At 40.3% G+C, this 22,500-nt stretch overlaps 1 protein-coding gene and 2 pseudogenes across 2 annotated transcripts in view; all 3 read left to right on the forward strand.

The window, feature by feature from the left end:
- The window catches only part of LOC138033423 (tetratricopeptide repeat protein 28-like), a 49,515-nt gene extending 38,963 nt beyond the window's left edge, over positions 1 to 10,552 (forward strand). For both annotated transcript variants that reach the window (XM_068881149.1, XM_068881150.1), the window contains exon 2: positions 5,746 to 10,552. In XM_068881149.1, coding sequence (XP_068737250.1) covers positions 5,780 to 8,671 — 2,892 coding nt within the window. In that variant the 5' untranslated portion in view covers positions 5,746 to 5,779 and the 3' untranslated portion in view covers positions 8,672 to 10,552. The remainder of the gene's footprint in view (positions 1 to 5,745) is intronic.
- The window catches only part of LOC138033426 (uncharacterized), a 196,778-nt pseudogene that overhangs the window by 101,611 nt on the left and 72,667 nt on the right, over positions 1 to 22,500 (forward strand).
- The window catches only part of LOC138033336 (tetratricopeptide repeat protein 28 pseudogene), a 99,676-nt pseudogene that overhangs the window by 37,668 nt on the left and 39,508 nt on the right, over positions 1 to 22,500 (forward strand).

Here is a 22,500-nt window from a genome sequence, read left to right on the forward strand (position 1 = left end):
TATTTCAAAGTGGCTATTTCAGGAGACACAGAGAAAGCCTTTCTGAACATTTCAGTTGACCCAAAAGATCGTGACTATCTTCGCTGTGGGTCAGTGATATCGGTAGCAAACACCTAAGTTTACAAATGAATGAAGGGGGTAGTTTCTAAAGAAACTTTGGTGCTACGTCGGCTGGGAAGTAGTGTACAAAAATTTGGTTTTATTAACGGAGTTGATAATGTAAATTGGCCACCGTACCTTGATTCTAAAAGCTGACGTTTCGAGCATTAACCCTTCGTCAGAGCGAATCAAGGAATTGTGGGTTACGTGTAGTTCTTATACACGTAACCATGTTACCACCAATAGCGTAGCTCCTACTCTACTATAAAAATTACAGGTAACCCACAATTTCTTGATTCACTGTGACGAAGGGTAACGCTCAAAACGTCAGCTTTTAGAATCTCTGTACGGTGGCCGATTTACATTATCAACTCTGTTGATAAAACCAAATTTTTGTATCAAAGTTTACAGATTTGCAAGAGTTCCTTTTGGCATTTCCTCAAGTCCCTGCTTGTTAAATGAAAAAATATTCTTCATCACTTAACCTCCACTGAAATTCCCGGAGAATGTGTTGAGTGTTTGTCGAAAAGCCTGCATGGGGATGATTTGTGGGTGAACTTAACTCTGCTGATCTGCTCTTCGAGATGTGTAAGAACTTTTCAAGAATGCAGGACTTAATGTGCAAAAGTGGGTATGTAATTCTGCACTAGTTCAGGAGAGAATTCAAGAATATGAAAGAGTGCTTCCTCTGGACGTTTAAGTCCCAACCAAGCCTTTTGAAGAATGTAAGATTCAAGAAGAAGATCAGACGTTCTCAAGTTCTCAGTTCAAGTCGAAAGGTGACCCCTGCAGTGTAAGGTGTATAGTACTTGGAGTTGGATGGGACACTAAAAATGATATGTTCTGTCTAAACTTGGCCTCTCCCATGAAAACCAACAATGGTTGCCCTGTTACAAAGAGAAGCATTCTCACACGGACGAGCAAGCTGTATGACCCACTTGGTTTACTGAGCCCAGTTATCATCCTGTGGAAGATAATCTTCTAATCTGTTTGTAAGTCAAAGATGGACTGGGACGATCCTGTTGAAATGTTTATTCATGAAAAGTTGCTGAAGCTTACTCAAGCTTCAAGAATGTTTGGAGTAGTACAGCTGAAAAGACATTACTTTTGCGGTGTATCATTTTCAGATCTGCAGATTGTCCAAGTTCATGGGTTTGTTGATTCATCTGAGAAAGCGTACGGAGCAGTTGTATATTTGTGTGTCAAGTTGACTGACGGAACCGTGTTTGCCGAGCTTGTGACATGAAAGGCACGGGTTGCACCTATCAGTGGGGATACCATACCACGACTGGAATTGTTAGGCTCTGGTTCTGACTAGACTGGTTAATTCTGTCTTCTGTTGGTCGAACCTTCCAGTGAACCCTTCCAGTGAACCCTGAAGTCATAGCCCTGAAGTCAGAACCCGATACTTGGCTTCAGTCGAAGAAGGAAAGTTCAAGTACTCCAAAGAAGCAACGTAACAGCACTGTTCTTGCAAACATCGTGGCTGACAGAGTGACGTCAGAAAGAAAAGTTAATCTTGCATGCATTATTCCTTTGAAAAGGTTCAGTAGTCTACAGAGACTGGTACGAGTTACTGTGCATGTCTTGCGGCTTGTGTTTAAGGGGAAAAGTGAAAAAAGGAGTTAATTGTAGAAGTTGAAGCAATCTTGAATTCACGTCCATTGAGTAACGTTTATGATGAGCTCGAGGGATCCCTAACGCCGTCTCACTTGGTTGTAGGACGAAGAAGAATTCTGTCAACTCCATCAAAGAACTTTTGTATAGATGTTGCACAAACCCAGGAAACGCTTTCAAGGAGAGCAAGGTTCTTATAGCGCATCCTCGATCATCTCTGGAACCGCTGGCGAGCAGAGTATCTCACACAACTTGGAGAACAGCATCGCTGTTCTTACAGAGTTAACAGTGAGTGCGCAAGTTTCAAGTGGGAGATGTTGTGTGCATACATGAGAAGACCCCAAGACAGCGGTGGCACCTTGGAAGGGTTCAACGCTTACCTCCTGGCCCAGATGATGAAGTTCGAAATACAGTAGCGAGAGTTAAGTCCGGCAACATGCCTTTGTTAGAATCGAGACACCCTCTGTGGAGACTGCACCCTTTGGAAGTAAAACTGAACTCTGAACCAGCAAATGCTGTTCCTATTACAGTTGTGAGGGATGAAGATGTCCCAGCAGTTGTTGTGAATTCTTGCTAAGAAACTTTTTCTAAAGTGATTTGTTGGAGTATTTTTGTAATAATTTAAACATGGATTGATGCATGATGTCATCAATCTGCGGGGCCCCGCTGACAAATGTGTGGAAAACTGGATCCGACTTTATCACGTGCTGTGCAACGAAACTGAACATTGAATTCTTGTCCGTTGATTTGATGTTGATGTAGTCTTGCGAAGGTGAAAGTGGTCTTAAAAGAAATGTGATTTCTGATTTCCACATACGAAGTTGTGTTATTTGTCTACGGTTCTTTACATGCCTTTTGTAGGTGCCATATGTATCGCAATACCTTTTTTGGTGTGGTTTAGACGAAGCGTAATCCACTCAATGTCGTCATCCAAGTTATGGCTGGTGGGCTGGATTTTTCACTGTGAACAGAGCACTTGTCACATGGTTTACTGGCAGCTTAGGGCCCTGAGAACAGGGTTGAGGATAGGTTTCAGTGTACCCTCGGCTAAATGACATAAGCTTCAGTAAGCAACCATTTTGTATTTGTGGATGTAATACACATGTTATATGTTGTCGAAGATCCTTTTTTATCTAGCTATGTACCTTGAGAATGGGGTTATGATGACGCTGAAACGTCGGCTATTAAGACCTCTATTCGCTAGTTTCAATTTGCGACTTTTATGATGGTGGTACATTTTAAACAATTTTATAAACACGATTCATTTTGAACAAGAATTTCATTAGTTTTTCATTACTTCTGAGAATTACAGTTGTCAATGGAAAAAGTGCTATGGTACATACGTAAGCAGGAAACTAATGTTAATACCGAGTAAACACAGCTGCAGTGGTCTCACCAGGCTGCCCCCTTGCGGGATTCACGCACAAAATTCTAAATCGGCGCACAGTAATCAACACCAAGGCTGGAAATGTTTGGAAAATACTCGCTTATAGTTTATCAATGGTTAGCATGTTTTTTCGAACCAAAGAAAAGAGGAATATCTTAAGTTTAACTGGGCAAAAAGCAACCTCAACCTGTGAATCAAACAGGACATCAAACACAGTCTTAAATTTAACTTGCCAGAAGACTAAGGCTAGTTTGTGGTCACAATGCTGGCCAAATTTATGGCAGGCTCAATCCTCGAAATATCTGAGCTTGGGTCCGTTTGAACAAAATGCGCAGTGATGTCACAACTACAACAAAGAAGATTGACATTGTTTTTATCAAGCCCTAAAGTTCCGAGGTTGGAGGTACAAGAAGAAGATTCTGCAAAAGCCTATCCACCTATAGAAGACAATTCTGCCTTGTTATCGACATGTACATGTAGCAAGAAAGATCTACGTGTATTTCAAAATGCTTGAAAAATGAAACGCGAATGGCTGGAATATTTAGAAGAAAAAAAAAAGTAACGTTTTTAAGGGACCGCCCCTAAATTTAATGGTTATTGGTCACGTGATCCCTTAGAAAAAAAATCTGGTAAGAACACTGTGCGAGGCATACCGGTGTACATGCAAGTACGCGGTCATTGCAGTTAGCTGTTTATAATGAAGGTGTAAAGTATTTTTATCTATTTAAAATCTTTTATGTGCACTTTCTAAATAAAACTGAGAGAAAATCTTGGATGTCACTTCTGGAATGAAGTTCATGAAAAATGTATTGTAAATATAGTCTGCTATTAGACATTCTTGGCACTCATTCGATGAATAAAAAAATTAATGATAATGATAATGATAATAACAATAACAATAATAATAATAATATTGCTTTGATGAACCAAATGATGTTTTTGAAGGTCATATTTAATCAAGACATGTTTCAGATGAAACATCATCCATCGTCAGTTGTACAATGAGAAATAAACTGAAGTTGAGCAATGAAAAGTGTAACAAAGTGAGATATAACATGAATAATTTAGGATGAAGGCGAGAACAGAATAAAAACACACAACCACGAAACAAACCAAACAAAAACCACACTATTTAAGCTAAGAAAAGAAACTAATTAGTATGAAAGGGATAAATTAAGATGTTTGACTTGGGAATTTAAAGATGGCTGCTCCCAAAGGATATGCATGGCTTCTTTAATTTTCAATTGGAAACGTGTGGAAGCAGAATCGAGGATTTCAAAACAGTCATCTGAACAAAGGGAGCGACAATTTTCAGAACCTCTCAAGTGCTTAAAGATGTGGGAATGTTTGTCGGAGGCAAGTGGCGGTGTCTATTGGTTTCACCAATATAACAGGCATTCTGTAATGAATTTCAAAAACATCGTATGGATCATCAAAGCAACATCTTACTTCGTGCTGCTACGAAGTTTTAATAATAATAGTAATAATAATTGGTTTGGACCCGTGACCTCGCGATACTGGTGCGGCGCTCTAACCAATTGAGCTATGAAGCCACTGACTTTGGGAGCTGGTCATTTGTGGGTCCTAATTTTCCCGTGAGGAATGAATCAATGAACAAAGTGATGTATTAAATGAATCATATATTGGACTGGGAATATGAAAACAAGAAAAGCTGGTCAAAATTTATTGCGGACTCACGAGGCGCACAACATTTTGACCACTGTAATGATGAATATCATTGTCAATAAGAGTACAGACAACGATGAACCACTTCCGATTTGTTAAATGGAAAACTATCTAACTGTCACTTGACTCGATAATTGACGGCATACATACTAAGAATTTGGATGCTTTCCATTCAACCAAAATTTGGAGATTTCCAGGCCAAAATTGAATGGAACAGGCAAAGTTCCAGGAATTTTTTCGAAAATTTGGGAATACGTTTTCATTACACATCTCTGCTGGAATTTCCAGCATTGCCGGAACTTTCTAGTTGCATTCACGAGAGATGTTGGTGTTAGTCTCCCTACTGAACGTGAGCTCATGTGGACAAGCAAAAGAACAATAAACATATCAGTACACATGACTTTCTGGGATGTGGCGTGTTCCATTCGACCAAAACAATTCCGAAAATTTGTACCAGTGATTTTTGTTGAAGGTAAAGTGCCCTTTGTCAGCTTCCCATAAAACCAGCTAATTCTGTAAGCAACACTTGTACGCATTGCGGGCCGATTTTTTCAATCAGAATACTCGCGTATTTAATGGAATCCTGACCATTTATGGCTTCAGGAGACATATGTCTTTTTACTACATATCACATAAGTGTCAGTCAGCCCAAGATGGTGTCAAAAGGCCTCGAATCGATATATACCCATGGGATATCATAAAACCCGTGCAACTGAAAGACGACATGAATAGTATACGTCGAACACAGTTACACGCTATATTCCTATTCATTCTGTAATGTCTCCTTATATCGAAATGATTGCTTTGGTCACCCTTATGAACTAAAGAAAGTGGGCACTTATTTTTGAAAGACTGCCAGAAAAAATAGTTCCTTCACCATTCAAACAACCTTGCTGTTTATAGCATTTGCAGTCATGGCATTCAACTTTTTATGTTTTTATTCATATATCTTCTAGGTGCACAAAACCTTCCCGATTCTGATTATCAAGAATGGCGGATAGAAAGCTGGACGTTTTGGAGCAGCACATGAAAGAGCTAAGCGTTGCAAGAAAGGAGGGAAACAGACGAGAAGAGGGTTTGGCTTGTTTCAGTCTGGGCAACTACTTTGATGGCATAGCTGATTTTAAACAGGCCATAAGAAATTACACAGAAGCATTAGGCATTTTTAAGGAGATAGGTTTCAGGGCCGAGGAAGGAAGAGTCCTTGGCAATCTCGGTAATGCCCATCACTGTCTCGGCAATTTTAAACAAGCCGTAGAGTGCCACAATCAAAATCTTAGTATTGCAAAAGACATAGGGGATAGGGCTGAGGAGGGAAAAGCCTATTGCAATCTCGGCAATGCTTATGATAGCTTGGGCAATTTTAAACAAGCCAAAGAGTACCACAACCAAGACCTCAGTATTGCAAAAGAAGTAGGGGATAGGACTGGGGAAGGAAGAGCTTATGGCAATCTTGGCAATGCGTATCACAGTCTCGGTAATTTTAAAAAAGCCATAGAGTACCACAACCAAGATCTTAGTATTGCGAAGGAAGTAGGGGATAGGGCTGGGGAGGGAGGAGCCTATGGCAATCTCGGCAATGCCTATTACAGTATAGGCGATTTTAAGCGAGCCATAGAGTACCACAACCAAGATCTTAGTATTGCAAAAGAAGTAGGGGATAGGGCGGGAGTGGGAATCGCTTACGGCAATCTCGGCAGTGCTTATAACAGTCTAGGAAATTGTAAACAAGCCCTAGAGTACCACCAACAAAGTCTTGGTACTGCTAAAGAAGTAGGGGATAGGGCCGGTGAGGGAAGAGCCTATTGCAATCTCGGCAATGCCTACGAGAGTCTGGGTGATTTCAGGCGAGCTATAGAGTACCGCGAACAAAGTCTTTTTATTGTTAAAGAAGTAGGGGATATGGCCGGCGAGGGAAGAGCCTATGGCAATCTCGGCAATGCCTATCATAGTCTGGGTAATTTTAAGCGAGCCATAGTGTACTACAACCAACATCTTAGTATTACTAAAGAAGTAGGGGATAGGGCTGGAGAGGGAAGAGCCTATGGCAATCTCGGCAATGCGTATCATAGTCTGGGTGATTTTAAGCAAGCAATAGTGTACCACAACCAACATCTTAGTATTGCTAAAGAAGTAGGGGATAGGGCTGGGGAGGGAAGAGCCTATGGCAATCTCGGCAATGCGTATCATAGTCTGGGTGATTTTAAGCAAGCCATAGTGTACCACAACCAACATCTTAGTATTGCTAAAGAAGTAGGGGATAGGGCTGGGGAGGGAAGAGCCTATGGCAATCTCGGCAATGCGTATCATAGTCTGGGTGATTTTAAGCAAGCCATAGTGTACCACAACCAACATCTTAGTATTGCTAAAGAAGTAGGGAATAGGGCTGGGGAGGGAAGAGCCTATGGCAATCTCGGCAATGCGTATCATAGTCTGGGTGATTTTAAGCAAGCCATAGTGTACCACAACCAAGATCTTAGTATTGCTAAAGAAGTAGGGGATAGGGCTGAGGAGGGAGCAACCTATTGCAATCTCGGCAATGCGTATCGTCGTCTGGGTGATTTTAAGCAAGCCATAGTGTACCACAACCAACATCTTAGTATTGCTGAAGAAGTAAGGGATAGGGCTGGGGAGGGAGCACCCTATTGCAATCTCGGCAATGCGTATCATAGTCTGGGTGATTTTAAGCAAGCCATAGAGTACCACAACCAACATCTTAGTATTGCTAAAGAAGTAGGGGATAGGGCTGGGGAGGGAAGTGCCTATGGCAATCTCGGCAATGCGTATCATAGTCTGGGTGATTTTAAGCAAGCCATAGTGTACCACACCCAACATCTTAGTATTGCTAAAGAAGTAGGGGATAGGGCTGGAAAGGGAAGAGCCTATGGCAATCTCGGCAATGCGTATAAGAGGTTGGGTGATTTTAAGCAAGCCATAGAGTACCACAACCAAGATCTTAGTATTGCTAAAGAAGTAGGGGATAGGGCTGGGGAGGGAAGTGCCTATTGCAATCTCGGCAATGTGTATCATAGTCTGGGTGATTTTAAGCAAGCCATAGTGTACTACAACCAACTTCTTAGTATTGCTAAGGAAGTAGGGGATAGGGCTGGAGAGGGAAGAGCCTATGGCAATCTCGGCAATGCGTATCAGAGTCTGGGTGATTTTAAGCAAGCCATAGAGTACCACAACCAAGATCTTAGTATTGCTAAAGAAGTAGGGGATAGGGCTGGGGAGGGAAGTGCCTATGGCAATCTCGGCAATGCGTATCATAGTCTGGGTGATTTTAAGCAAGCCATAGAGTACCACAACCAACATCTTAGTATTGCTAAAGAAGTAGGGGATAGGGCTGGAGAGGGAAGAGCCTATGGCAATCTCGGCAATGCGTATCATAGTCTGGGTGATTTTAAGCAAGCCATAGAGTACCACAACCAACATCTTAGTATTGCTAAAGAAGTAGGGGATAGGGCTGGGGAGGGAAGTGCCTATGGCAATCTCGGCAATGCGTATCATAGGCTGGGTGACTTTAAGCAAGCCATAGAGTACCACAAAGAACATCTCAGTATTGCGAAAGAAATTGGGGATAGGGCCGGCGAGGGAAGAGCCTGTTGCAATCTCGGCAATGCGTATCATAGGCTGGGTGACTTTAAGCAAGCCATAGAGTACCACAAAGAACATCTCAGTATTGCGAAAGAAATTGGGGATAGGGCCGGCGAGGGAAGAGCCTGTTGCAATCTCAGTAATGCGTATCATAGTCTTGGTGATTTTAAGCAAGCCTTAGAGTACCACAACCAAAATGTTAGTATTGCTAAAGAAGTAGGGAATAGGGCTGGGGAGGGAAGAGCCCTTTGCAATCTTGGCAATGCGTATCAGAGTCTGGGTTGATTGATGAAGATATGCTGCTGAGCAAGGAAGAGCACAGACTTTGACAGACACTTTGTAAGTGCAATACCATGCTGATAGAGAACCATCCTCAGGAAGTAACAATAAAGGAGACTATCTCTTCTCTATTAGAATATCAACCTTCACAAACAGTTTTTATAGCACTTGAAGACAACACTATCAGTAAAGGATGCTGAGAAGAGGGACCGAGATAAACTTTAGGCAAACGGAAATCGAAAATGGAAGTGCCTACTCACTTATGAAAACTACTTTTAAACAGAGCAGGAGCTCCACCGTCAACTGCTTGAAGCCCTTGTATGATGTTTTAATTGGTCCCATTGCAGACTTGCTCCAGGGTCATGACTTGATATTTGTTCCTGATGGACCATTTTGCTTGGCTCCTTTTTCTGCATTGAGTGACACTGTCAGGATCCCTACTGTTCCCTCACTGACCGCCTTAAAATTAATCACTAGTGCACCTATCGATTTTAACAGTAAGAGTGAAGTGCTGCTTGTGGGCGATCCGTGGTTAAAGAAAGCCACTTGGGCCCTTGGTAAACCCATTTATGAACAGTCGCCGTACGCAAAAGAAATGGTGGAGTTGATTGGAAAGCTCCTGCAGACTAAGGCTTCCACTTGCAGAAATGCAATGGAAGCTCAGGGTGGGGATAGGCAGTTTAGTTGTCCACAACAATCGTATTTGAACATGCGCAGTGAATGTTAGTTCCAAGTTCTCCCGGGAATAATTTTGTAATCGACAGCGAAATACTCCAGTGTGTGGATTGCTTCCATCAGACATAGTTGTCGATGACTTTCTGTTTGCGATAAAAGGTAGTTTTAACCAATTACTTGTCTAGTCTGTGGAGGCCCTAAGACGTGTTGGGCCTTTGTGTGACGAAAAAATTCGAGATAAAAAGCCTGCAATAACAAAAATGGCAAGCTTTTCAAAAGTGTTGTAAGTGTGGATTTTCTGAGATTTTATAAGACGGGCAAAAGCAAAATTTAAAAAGTGGCCGGTTTTTTTTTAGGCAAATGTCTCAAGGCTCAACTAAAATAGGAAAGTAGAAATTACATCATGGTATTCTAATTATTATACCTTAAATGTAAGTAATGTATGGGAAACATTGCTAGAAATAGGGCCTAGAATCAAACAAGTGGGATTCCGAAGTTTTACATGTTGAAAACTTCCAGAACCTAATTAAACTAGGAAATTGAAGTGTTGCTTGGTTTCTTAATTAGTATGGATTGCAAGTTTAAACTTTCTACAGTCTGAGAATGTTATCTCGTATCTATCACGCATCACGCTAATTTTTGGTGGGCCATCACACATCACAGAAATGAAAAATTAAGCCATCACGCATCACATACATGTAAGTGAAGCTCAACTGCAGCCTGAAATGAATTAGCGGTAATATACTGTATCCAGCGTTCTTTTCGTCAAGTAGACGTCTTAGATCGCACATCAACATTTTCAGTAGTTGTGTTCGAGTAAGGCGTAACTAAGGCGTCATGCCTTTGCGCAATAATAGATCACGCATCACACTGCTATGTCCAATCACGCATCCCGCGCCTAATTTGGGTCCGATCACGCATCACGCTAATAATTTTAGGGCTATCATGCGTCACGGAAATCCTTTTTGCCACCCTCAACCCCGTATGCAGTCATTATCCAAGAAACGAATACATGTAGTCTCGCAAGTGTGTGATTCGTTTTTTTCCGACAACTAAAGTTGTGCCATTAGTTTGATGGGTCGAAACTAGGTCATGTCCATAAGAAAAAGAGACTTGTCAATCGCTGTCTGCGTGGGACTGTTGGAGTTGTTTTTGAACACGTCCTCTTGTCATTTTGAAAAGTAGCTTCAGCTCTAAGCCACCGACAAGTTGAAAATTTGCGAGGTAGTTGAAAAAAACTAGAACTGAAAGCCCCGTAGATGGTCACAGCTAGAGAGTGTTTTCACGCGACGCACGGCGGCCATGTTGGTGTCCCTAAACAAAGGAACGGCGACCATGTTGGTGTCCCCAACTAATTCTCCGCGAATTGAGCTCTCTTATCATGCAAACGTTTTTTTTTTGTTTCGGTCGAAAGTCAAGGTTACTGATCACGTGAGTGGAAACACACGATACGATCCATCTCTCTAACGACAATTTGACCTGGTATCTGGTATAAGATAGATTTCTTCACCTTAAACGTGATCTCACCGTCGTGTACATTTCTCAACAATGAAGCAATTGCAATCCCCGAGGACTGTCTGAATAGGCCATTTCCGAGTTTATGTCTTCCTCCTCTTCAAAGCGAGTCTAAGTGCGGAGTTTTTTTTCATGAAAATTCGTAAAGTAGAACAAATTACCATCAAAAAAGCTTCTCTCGCTTTGCAGAGGAGGTGGACATGAACTAGGAGATCGCTTATTAATAAGCCAGTACAGAATTTTTAAAAGGCACACGCGCACCACGGAATAAAAACGCGCGTATAATTTTCTTCCAAAGTTATATGGAAAATAGTGGCACACATTTGCATTCATCATCGTTTGCGCGCGTGAGTTTTCGTTGTGATTCAGGATCGAAAACGATCATTTATTACTCGAAGCAGTGTGGTCTTATTCTCTCAAATAGCCTGCGCGCAATGATTGGAGAATCGTATTCCACAATATATACAGTTTGTTTTTTGCTAAGGTTATGTGTTTTCTCGGTAAAGTTTCTTGATTTTTCGGTTCTATTTTATGTTGGGCGAAATTGAACAAGAGCAAACGAGGGCAACAGTTCCACAGGCGAACTCGGATAGTAAAGACTCAGTCTACAACAGCCAATGAAAAACGTGGTCATTCTGCTAGGGAAGAGAGGTTCTTTTGGAAAATAAGCTAATTAATGGCGACCGAAATAAGGGGTAATGATTTGAAGAGAGAAGAAAATGCCCGGAACAAAATTTCGGACTTCTCCACTGGAAAAACCTACAATTATCAGCGGACAAAATTCCTTGGGACAGTCAAGCAAAAGATTTCTAACGCAAATTCTTGCAGCCACTTATCATGACAAAAAAGACAATTATTTGCTTGGATGTACGCGTCGGGATGCGTACATTCGTTTCTTGAAACTCCGAACTGGCTTATACAATCTTTAAAGTCGGATAAAACTACACTACCGAAATGTAGAAGTGATCTTTGCACTTATCTGGACAATTTAAGCAATTGTCTATCATAGACAACCGAGAAATGTAGATTGCTCCAACGGGATTTGAACCCATACCTCGCTGGTGCAGTGGACGAAATCGGCCAACTCAATGTTGTACCGAATTGAAACCCTTTGGGAATAAAAGGTTTTGTTCCAGGTATTTCCATATCATTGACATGTGAATACAACGCACAGAGAGTCAACCCCGGAAGATTTGATTTGGGTACATCATTGAGTTAGCCAATTTGGTCTCATGATGCTGAACCAACTGAGCTATGAAGTCACACCGTTAAGAGCAGGTCAATAGAGAGCTTTAGCAACGACAACGGCGACGGCAACGAGAACATCACAAATTTGCATATTTAGTGAGCAAAAACAATAGCTTTTCACGCTCTACACGTGCGTTTTTCACGTTTGTCCATTTCCTTGCCGTCGTCAGCAAAACAACAACGTGAAATAGCCAAATTTGAGGTTTTATGGAGGACGTCAGCACTTGAGGATAATCATTTTCTCCCCTAAATTAAGCGCCGCTCATAACGGTTTCATTCCTGACATACTGCTACACCTTTGTCATATCAAAAAGCTTGGAATAGTTTCGAAGTGATTGCAATAACGCGAATTTATGTTTTTAGATGACGTTCTCGTTGCCGTTCCCGTCGTCGTTGCTAAAGCTCCCTAATTTGTTGGGTCCATGACTTCCCGTGAAAGGACTCTATGGATGAAAGAAATGTATATTTTGAAGTGCAAGATAAAGACGAAATGGAGAAGTGATTCTTGCACTTATGTGCACAATTTAAGCAATCGTCTCTTATAGACATCTTAAAAATTCAGATGGATTCAACGGGATTCGAACCTAATGCATCACCTCTGCGAAGCCGGTGCAATGCTCTAGCAATTGTGCCATGAAGCCACACAGCTGGGGGTCAATTTTTTGGCCATGGGATCATGTGTTCCCGTGAAAGGACTCTATGTTATTGCGTGAAAGAAATGTATACGTATTTTGAATTGTAAATTGCGGGATATAGAGAAAAAGGAGAACTCATCTTTGCATTTATCTGAACAATTTAAGAAATTGTCTCATATAGCTCAGTCGAATCCCGTTGGAGCAAACTGAATTTTTCAGGTCGAGTTAATGTATGTTAGCTTGTCCGCACAAACTCGAAAATGTCACAATTGGCAATATCGGAGACGGGATACGTAGGAACTCGGATGTTCATATGACACACTTTGTGGCTGTCCACTCACTCTCTGCGTCCTTGAATTATCCATTAGTATCGTGAAATTCCCATTCGCAACCTCCGGATTGCTACACGCATCCGATTCTCTATTCAAAGCATCTGGAAACGAAAAATTACTTATTAAAGAGGCTATGTCACGCTAAATGATATAATTTCATAAAACCAAAAACGCCCAAAAAGTAGAATGAAAAACTTAAAAGAAAGTAAAGCAAAAGGAAAGAGAAGCATGGATGTGCACAAATGTATAAGATAGAAACGGACCGCATTTTGGTAATCCTGAAAAAAGTCGGCCAGACGTTTTCAAGTTTATGGAAAATCGCCTGGATAAAGGTCCTTTTTTGCTCAGAATCATCTTGTTTGTGATGTAACGATAATTTTTATCAGTAAAGGAATTACGTATTACCACATGATTTTCGAATTTTAAACTCGTGATTAGCTAAATATTTTCCCTAAACACCCTAAAATAACGTGACCTAACCCCTTAAACAGTGGCTCGAAATAGTTTGTCCTTTTGTCAAACAAATAAACATATCCTGTCCTTAGATACAGTTAGGGTAATCATATCAAGACGAAATTTGGCCAGGGTATTAAGTACCCATCATAGATTTCTTACATCACATTTTCCTCTAAAATAACGTTACCATGGCAACGATATAAGGTATTTATCTGCGCCTTAAAATCAAGATATATTATCTGTTTTGAAAAAATGGGGCGGTGAAATCTTCCCATTCAGGGTTACCATATCATGTTAGAAATAATGTCTAAAATATTTAAAATTCAGGAAAATCTGTAGGTCAGTTTTTCAGAAAAATCAGCTTTTTGAAATGTCTCTAATATTTTTTCACCTACGGAATTTTTTTTTAATTTGAAAGACAAACGTTTTAAATTAATCTGACATGCAAAAAATGACAAAAATTTATCGTCCGGAAGCAGAAATATGAAGGAGTAAAGTTCCAAAATAAGGAAAAATGAGGGGGTTACAAGATCAGACGCATGCGTCACCCGCTCATTCGAGTGCACGTGCGAGTGGAGTTACAGGCCAACACAAACCGATTTAAGTGACTATTAAACCGTTTGTTTACAATTTTCGAAGTTTTCGTGAAAAGGAGATGTCTATTTATATTCCACATATATAGGAATGAGAGGAAAGGTGAAGGAAATTAGTGGTATTTGTTTATTTCTGGAGACCCATTTTGAATCATGAGCTAACGCGAGCAGCTTTTGGAATTGCGTGTGTGGCTTACGCGGGCGCGCTCAGCTGAAAACCCTTTCGAGCCTCCTTAAGCGAACTTGTTTTTCACCAATAAAACCATTAGAATGACATCATTTGCTATGGCTACGAATCCTACCATTCGTACCAATGGACCATCGGTTTGACAAGACGAATCGTATTCGTTTGGGTATATTGGACATGTATGGAGGGTGAAAGCTTAGTAGCCCCCAAGCTAGAATTTTAAAAGAGTGCTAATTAAGGCCTGGCCAAACGCTCGCAACATTTCAACGCAACACGTTGCAACATTGTTGCATGATGTTGCGACATGTGTTGAACGGGGTGGCCAAACGAACGCAACATTTTCATCATTTTCAACGCAACATGTCGATGTTTATGCGCCCCAGGCCCCTGGCGCGCAACAAAGTGGACCTAGCGCGCATGCCCCCAGTGCAATAATGTTGCGTGAACGTGGCCAAACCATGGAGTAACATCAAACAACATCCAAAATGTTGCACGAAAAATTTGACCCTTTTCAAATTTGATCCAACATCATCCAACATGTTGCAACATATCACAACATATCGCAACATGGTGGCCAAACGTGTGCAACATGTTGTACCCAACAATGTTGCAAGATGTTGCGTTGAAATGTTGCGAGCATTTGGCCAGGCCTTATAGGCCTAATCACTGAAACGAGCGCTTGGGCTTCATCGGTAAACGAGTGCTAGCACTGTGCTATATTCATCACACTATCTCGTAAAGAGTGTGATTAACCGAACCGTAACATGAAAGCTAACATTTGAATGAAAGAACGAGACTAGTTAGAAGACCTAGGGATCGTTTGATATTCTAGAACTTTAGAGATTTTAGAGATTTTAGAACCCCCAAAAGACCTTACATATTCTAGAGCTTTAGAAATCTTAGACTCACAACATGGACCATGGATATTCTAGAACTGTAGAACGTTTAGAGATTTTAGAAGCCCCAAAGGATCGTTTGATATTGTCACCTCATCAATAGATATAATTATTTTAAAATGACTGTGGGGCTAACAGTTTCATGTTATGAGATTGTTCAATACGGTCTCCACCGATACACAAATCCATTCCATCTATGTTTTTGTTTTGGCCCTAATACCATCAACTGATATTTTTTGATGTGACCTTCAGTAAATTCTGTTCATACCAATCGGTCATTTTATTTCCGTTTTGTTGTAGCCTCTTTGCCACCTCATCAATTGAGCTATGTGACGAAAAGATCTGATGGTCATCAGCTTACATTGATATATGAGCTTTAACTACCTCAGCTAGGTCATTCTGAAGCACATTCCACAACAGCGGTCCAAATACAGACCCCTCGGGGCAAACCCTCGTAACATCAGTCTACTGACTTATTTTCTGATCCTAATCGTACCCTATATTCATCCGCTGAGAAAAATATGATCGCATCAATTGTATGGCGTCAGAAACCGAGAAAAAATCTATTGAAGCCAAAAGTAACTCTCTTTTATGGCCACACAGAGAACAGTCAACAGTCAAAATAGGAAGTCCGCGAAAGTAGTTTTTGTGGAACGGAAGTAAATCTGACTGGCTCATAAGGGACCTGTCTGTCAATCAAAAAAGTGGGCGGAAGAAATTTGTTATTAAACACAAACTGAAATAGAGCTGGATTATTCGGTGAATGACGCACGCACACAAGCAGTCTAACGATATTGCTTATCCCTTAATTTACAAGGTACGCTGTAATAAGACATTTACCCTTGCTGAATCTAGTTAATGATTTGTTCGTCGCTTGATCCTGCTTTCTATTCTTTGCCTGTACATCGAGAAAGTAAGTATTAAAGTAAATCATACGTTTAGTTTTTTCTAAGTAGAGTAAGTTTCACTTATTCGGTTATATTGGTAATGGAGGCTGTCGTGAAGCAAGATTGCGTTGAAGAATTCAGCCATAAGAATTGAAGTCTCCTTAATTTAAAGCTAAGCAAGACGTGGGAGCCTTTTATATACTTTCCCTTGACAATCATGAACCTCACGAACCGAAACCATCGATCAGTTTTCCACAGCCATGGAGCAATCAACTATTTGGATAAACAGTCATTTGATCTCGATCCGTGTTCATTAGATCTTTTCACGGTTTCTGACGCCATATTGGCTGGGTGGCAAACACGGCTTTCATAAAAATTACCGTAGGCGACCCAAGCTCGCGTTACGGGCGAGACGTGACTGCCGAAGCGTCACGTCAGCGAGAACACTGTTCTAAACAATTTTCTTTTGATTTTTGAGTTAGTTTCACGAGGGAAAGTGTTGTATTTTCAAGGACCGGATCCGACTGTGTGCTGAAGGGGTAACTGGCAATTGCATGTGAGCAAGATCCATAATCCAGTCCCACAGTCGAAAAGACGAGCACAAGCTTTGGAGGATAAATGCCTGGTCTAGAAATGACGTGTGGGAAATCTTTCTCATTGGAGTCGAAAGGATGAAAAAAAAAATGCTTTCAGCAAGCTGATCAGACAGCGAGGAACATAACCTGTGATCAGGTGTGCAATGTCCCTTTTCCGCAAAAGTGTGCCTGATCGTAGGTTAGGAGGAACGCAAACTATGCTCTTTTCGTTGGAAGGAACAATTACGCAGCAAACGAACTTTTCAATTAAAAAATATGTGTAGCTTTCGAGTAAATTTCTCCATGAATCGCTGTGTCCAGCCTTGACTTCATCTTAGGAAGATCACGACAGCCTCTCAAACGACATCTCAAAACAGTTTTAAAAATCTCGGAAAGACAAAACAAAATAAGCAAGGCGAGTAAACTTTTTTTTCATTCATTGATAACTCTTTGCTTCTTTGCTCCTTTGTCGTGAAACTAACTCAAAAAACAAAACAAATTGTGTAGACCAGTGTTGTCGCTGACATGACGCTTTGACAGTCATGTAACATGAGCTTGGGCCGCCTATGAAATTACAGCAAATGTATGGGAATTTTGGTGACTTTGGACCATTATAAATCCTTTAAGGTCTAACGATTGTTGATGTCAAGAATACCTCTCAAAAGTATTTCTATTTCGATTATTTTGTGAAGTACAGTGTACATGTATGTACATCAGAATCAAGCTATGACAACCATAAATGAAATTAATTAGTAAATTTTATATACATATGTAAACCTTTGCAAACAAAATTATGCAAATTCCCGCAAAATTTGAAGCTACATAAGGAGATTTCTACTGTACCTCTAATATCCAATTTTTAGACGTTTTACCTAAATTTGCAATGATCTAATTTTCCATTGAGTGAATAATTAATAAAATGACTTTAACTTTTTAATTTTTTTTTAAATCTGCCTTTTTGCCGCGGAGTTATAGAAAGGCCCTGCCAGGGGAAGGGGTCCCATGTCACTTGTCTGAATTTTAAAAGGTCTCGTGTTGGTGCTTTATCAATATTTCACGTTGCTGTGACCGTTGCTGTCGGAAATTTAAAGAAATGATGTTATTTATTGCGATTTCACTTTAAGTGCTGTCGCTATACTTTTTAGGTCAATTTTGTTGCTTGTTGGAATTTACCCTGGCGGAGCCTCTATAGAGGTTTACATTTGGCCAAAATCCCATACATTCACACTTTGTAATTAATCAAGCCATGTTTGCCCCAACCAAGATGACATGAGAAACTGTCAAAAGGTCTTTTCATTTGTCATTCAAATGCTTCTCCTAACAACCTGGGATTGATTAGGAGTTGCTACTCTAGATCTGTTCACTTTGTTATAATTTGCCTGGGCTTAAATGATTTATTTAGGAAACTTAAACCTTTTCGTCGTAGGACTACGTGGTAATGTTATATTAAACCACATCAAATCACAACTGCAGATATTTCTTCTAGTTGCGGAACCTATTTCTTGACGTCACATTAATCAGCATTAATTTGGAGCAACAGTGGTAAGTTGCTTGTTGTTACTCGTTGCTTACATGTATTATTTGATCTTCTGTTTAAAAGGAGTCGTGAGAATATGCTGTTGGCGGTGATGATATTTTGACAACCTGAGCAGAAGTCACCTTCAGAGTCTTAATTTCAGAAATGATCACGGGCTATATGCAACTTAATGATCAGCTGACCCCTTACTGACCCCCACTAAAATAAATGAGAAATAAAAATTAAGATTTCAAAAAAATACACTGTGGCCGACTTGAAGTAAAGAGGAAATTATGCTCACCTTTAAAATTTCAAAGATGGCAGAAGAGAGTCAGGGTGGTTTAGTGGTCATCAACCATGCCTCCCACCTCTGTGACCCAGGTTCAACTCTGGCCTTAGGTCGTATGTGGGCTGAGTTTCAGTCGGGGTACTCCGGTTTTCCTCCCTCCTCAAAAATCGGGCCTCTTCAAAAATAATTAATTGACTCCCGGCTTATTCCATCAGGCTGTGGTCCTGTGCTCTGAGGTCGTACATGGGTCTCGTTCAGGGGCTGAGCGCCTAACCAGCAGCACAGCTCCTTCAGTCCGACCTCGTTGAGCTGTGCCCTTAGTAATTCAGTCTTAGACTGCGAGAAAGGACGATTAGCAGGTCAGATTATTATATTTTATATATGTTAAGAGATTTTCCATTGATTTAACCACTTTTATGTCAAGTGACAATCCTTTATATGTAGCTGCAACTTAATTCTCAGGCATAGATTCAAGAATTTTCTGTGAGTAGGCATGATTATTGGAAGATAGTCAGAACTTCCTTGTTTTTCTTACGAATATGTCAACTGGCAGCCCTGATCTACAGGGTTTACATGAAAGGTACTCGACTAGACTAGTTGAAGAACTGAGCAGTGCCAGTGGACGCAAGCACACATATGACATTTCTGATCCAACCCTCGTTTAAAAAAAAAGCAACTGGATTTCAAGTTATCACAGTTAAGAGATTTTTGTGTTGAAGCCAAGATTCCTTGTGGATGCTTGGAATTTTCGTCATTTTCTTGCATTGGTGGACGCTAATTTAGGCACTAGAGGGTGACCTGGTGCTACTTTTACTGACATGACAACTTGTTTGTTTGTTGCAGTTCTGTTTGTGTTTACTGTGTAATCAAAACATTTATATTTTGGAACATTTCAAGACATCTGTCTATGGAAAAAGAAAAGATTGTCATTTGACATACATTGTAAAAAGGGAGTTGAATAATGGTAAATGGGGGAGATTAACCGCCATCTTTGAAATTTAAAAGTGAGTACTTCAAGTCGGCCACTGTGTATTTTTTGAAATCTTAATTTCTCATTAATTTCAGTGGGGATCAGCCAGGGGGTCATAGGGGAGTCAGCTGACCAGAGGCCATTGTGTTGTACCAGGCCAATGGTCATGGTCATTCAATTGTGAATGAAGCATGCACACAAACAATAATAGAGGCCTTCTGACAGGGTGCGGGAAAAAAATTAAAATTGTGCGCTCTTTTGGAGGCCAATTGTGCGGGAAATTGTGCGGGATTGCGCAATCTTGCAAACATCGTGTTTTCCTTGTCTACCTTTTCTTTAACCATATCAACGTGAAATTCCTGCTGTAATGGCTGACTTACCTCTACATTTTACTTCGAATGATTTTTATATTATTGACTGAAGTTTAGAACCTATTTAAAACTGATTTTATGTTTGTTGAAGCAATCGAATGTGCTAAACAAAACCACTCGAGGAAATTGCCCCAGAAAACCTAGCGAGCCTCTAATGTACGTCATGTATATCTAGATAGTCTGTATCAGTCACTAATTGTATAACCCAATCGACGAGTTGTTCGCTGAAAGCGTGGAAATACTAGAGTGTTTTCGAGGTAAATAGTCTGAAAATAGCCTAAATATATTCTAGATCTCCTGATACTCAATAGAAAAACGCGTTTTGATTAAAATTTTGAGTAGATAAGTCCGTATTGTGTGGTATTTTGCAAATTTTCCCGAATTGTGCGGAATTGTGCGGGTTTTACCGAATTGTGCGGTTCCGCACCCGCACACCCTGTCAGAAGGCCTGATAATAGTCATTAGTACATACTAAAACAGCAGATAGCGTTGAACGCGTGCGCCGATTGGCCACTCAAACTCTGGGTATCCTTTGCTATTCACCTCCAACCATTGGTGAAATTTGATCCCGAAAATGTTGTAATCTTTGCAGGAATAAATGAGTTAAAATCATATTTTTGTGCTGCATTATCTCACTGTTTTAGTATATACTAAATAAAAACAACTATTCACCAAAGTGAAGGTGGCTAGTGGTGGATATTTACCTTGCCACTTCATGGCTTTGTAAATATCAACCAATAGCCACCTCCACTTCAGTGAATAGTTGTTTATTATTTACCAGTTAATGCACAGGTTTCATTAGAAGCCGGTCACCAGTGGTATATCGCTGTCTACATTGGGTATTTCACAATGGATAATTATGTGGCTAGCCTTACATACGTATGTTTCATCCCTGCCAAGGGACTCATCAGAGACCTTTCGGCTAACTCGTCAAACATCGTGTTTGAAGTCCCGCTAGCATCAAAATGAAATGTCTCTGATGACGAATGACGTTTTCTATTTTGGAAGATCTTCTTTCATACACGACTGCAATAAATAAGAAAATCAAGAATATTTCTCTGAAAAAATTTGGATGGGTGTTGTTCAAACTTGCCAGTGGTAATCTATGCCAAGTAAGGCAGAAAATGATACCTTCTATGCTGTTGCCATAGCAACCATTTTTGCTGCTGGGTCTTTAATTTTGTTGTTTATTGCCGTAATAAGACATGTTCACTCTGGTGAGCATTATGGGCAGCTTACATGTATACTTTTCAAGTCTGACCATCTGCCTGCACTTATCTGTTCAAAATCCAAGATATTTTGTTTATGGTAGATAGGGACTAGCACTTTGTCCCTTATCTGATGTACATTACTGGTGCCAGGTTTGAACAACACCCATCCAATATCTTGGGAGATATTCTCACTTTTGGGATTTACATGTATTACAGGCATGTCTATGTACAGTTTGTGGCGTCTTCAATTTTGAACAAAAACGTGCATATATCAGGAACAAGAGAAGATATTCCAAAATAGAAAACAACATTCTTCATCATTTTTAAAGGTTTTTTAAATAAGCAAAATATATGAAATAAGCATTTTAAGGACGGTGCCTACTAATTAACGATATTTTTGCCCCGGTGTGTGATTATGCAGGAACTGTAGATCTTAACAAGTGTTATTAAAATCCACAAAGAAAATTGAAAGATAATTCATGAATAATATTTGTAAAAAGCTTTAAAATACAAAGCAATGTATGGCGTTCTTTCTCAAATTAAAACTTGAAACTACCCAGAGTACTTACTAAGATCTACTTTCTCTTTCTTCTTTCTTCTTTCTTCTACTTTAAACCGCGCAAAAATATCCCTGTATTAGTAAGTATCACCGATAGGAAATCCGAGTATCTCAAGATGCGCAGAGCGTATGCGCAATAACAATAGTAGGCACCATCCTTAATGCTTAATATCCCTTTATTCATTTGCAGTGGGATTCATTACTCCTGTTTGAGCTGTTATAACCAGTAAGATTGCAAGGTAATAATAGACAGTTTACAAGAAACAAAATGTAAACTAGACCCATGAAGCTAAACTTTAGCTTGCTGGGTCTAGTATATATTTTGTTTGTTGTTTGTTACTGTAGAACTATTCTGCCTTTTTTGGTGGAGGCAGTGTGGCCCAGTGGTTAGGGTGCTTGCCTTGAGATCCGGAGATCCCGGGTTCAAGATCCGCTCTGACCACTCGTTGAATTTGATCCTGGTAGTCCCTGGTTCAACTTCCCAGCTGCACTTGTAAATAGCCAACTGGTTTGCCTCCGGCCAGTTGGGATTCTTAACAGTTGTTGTTGTTCTGTTCTGTCGTTTCGTTCAGTTTCATTGGCCCTGAAAAGCCCCTATGGGGAGCGGTCAATTATGTATGTATTGTATTGTATTGTATTTTTTTGGATTGACTGAGTATCCACTCAGACAAAAGATAACATACAAAATTAATGGGAAACATACTTCATAAGAATAAGTGGGGGTGTAAGATGCAGTAGGCTTATTCACTGAATCTCTCCTAAATTATATTTATGCGCAATTTGAAAGTTAAATATTGATGATAGTGGGAAGGTCAAAGGAGTAATCTTTATCAACTTTTGCAAAGCATTTGCAGATGTGACTCTGAAGTGGGTAACTTGCTACCTTAAAAACCTGCAAGGGTACTGCCTAAGGAAAATTT

The sequence above is a fragment of the Montipora capricornis genome, chromosome 14 (assembly GCF_036669925.1).
Source record: "Montipora capricornis isolate CH-2021 chromosome 14, ASM3666992v2, whole genome shotgun sequence".
NCBI classification, from domain to species: Eukaryota; Metazoa; Cnidaria; class Anthozoa; order Scleractinia; family Acroporidae; genus Montipora; species Montipora capricornis.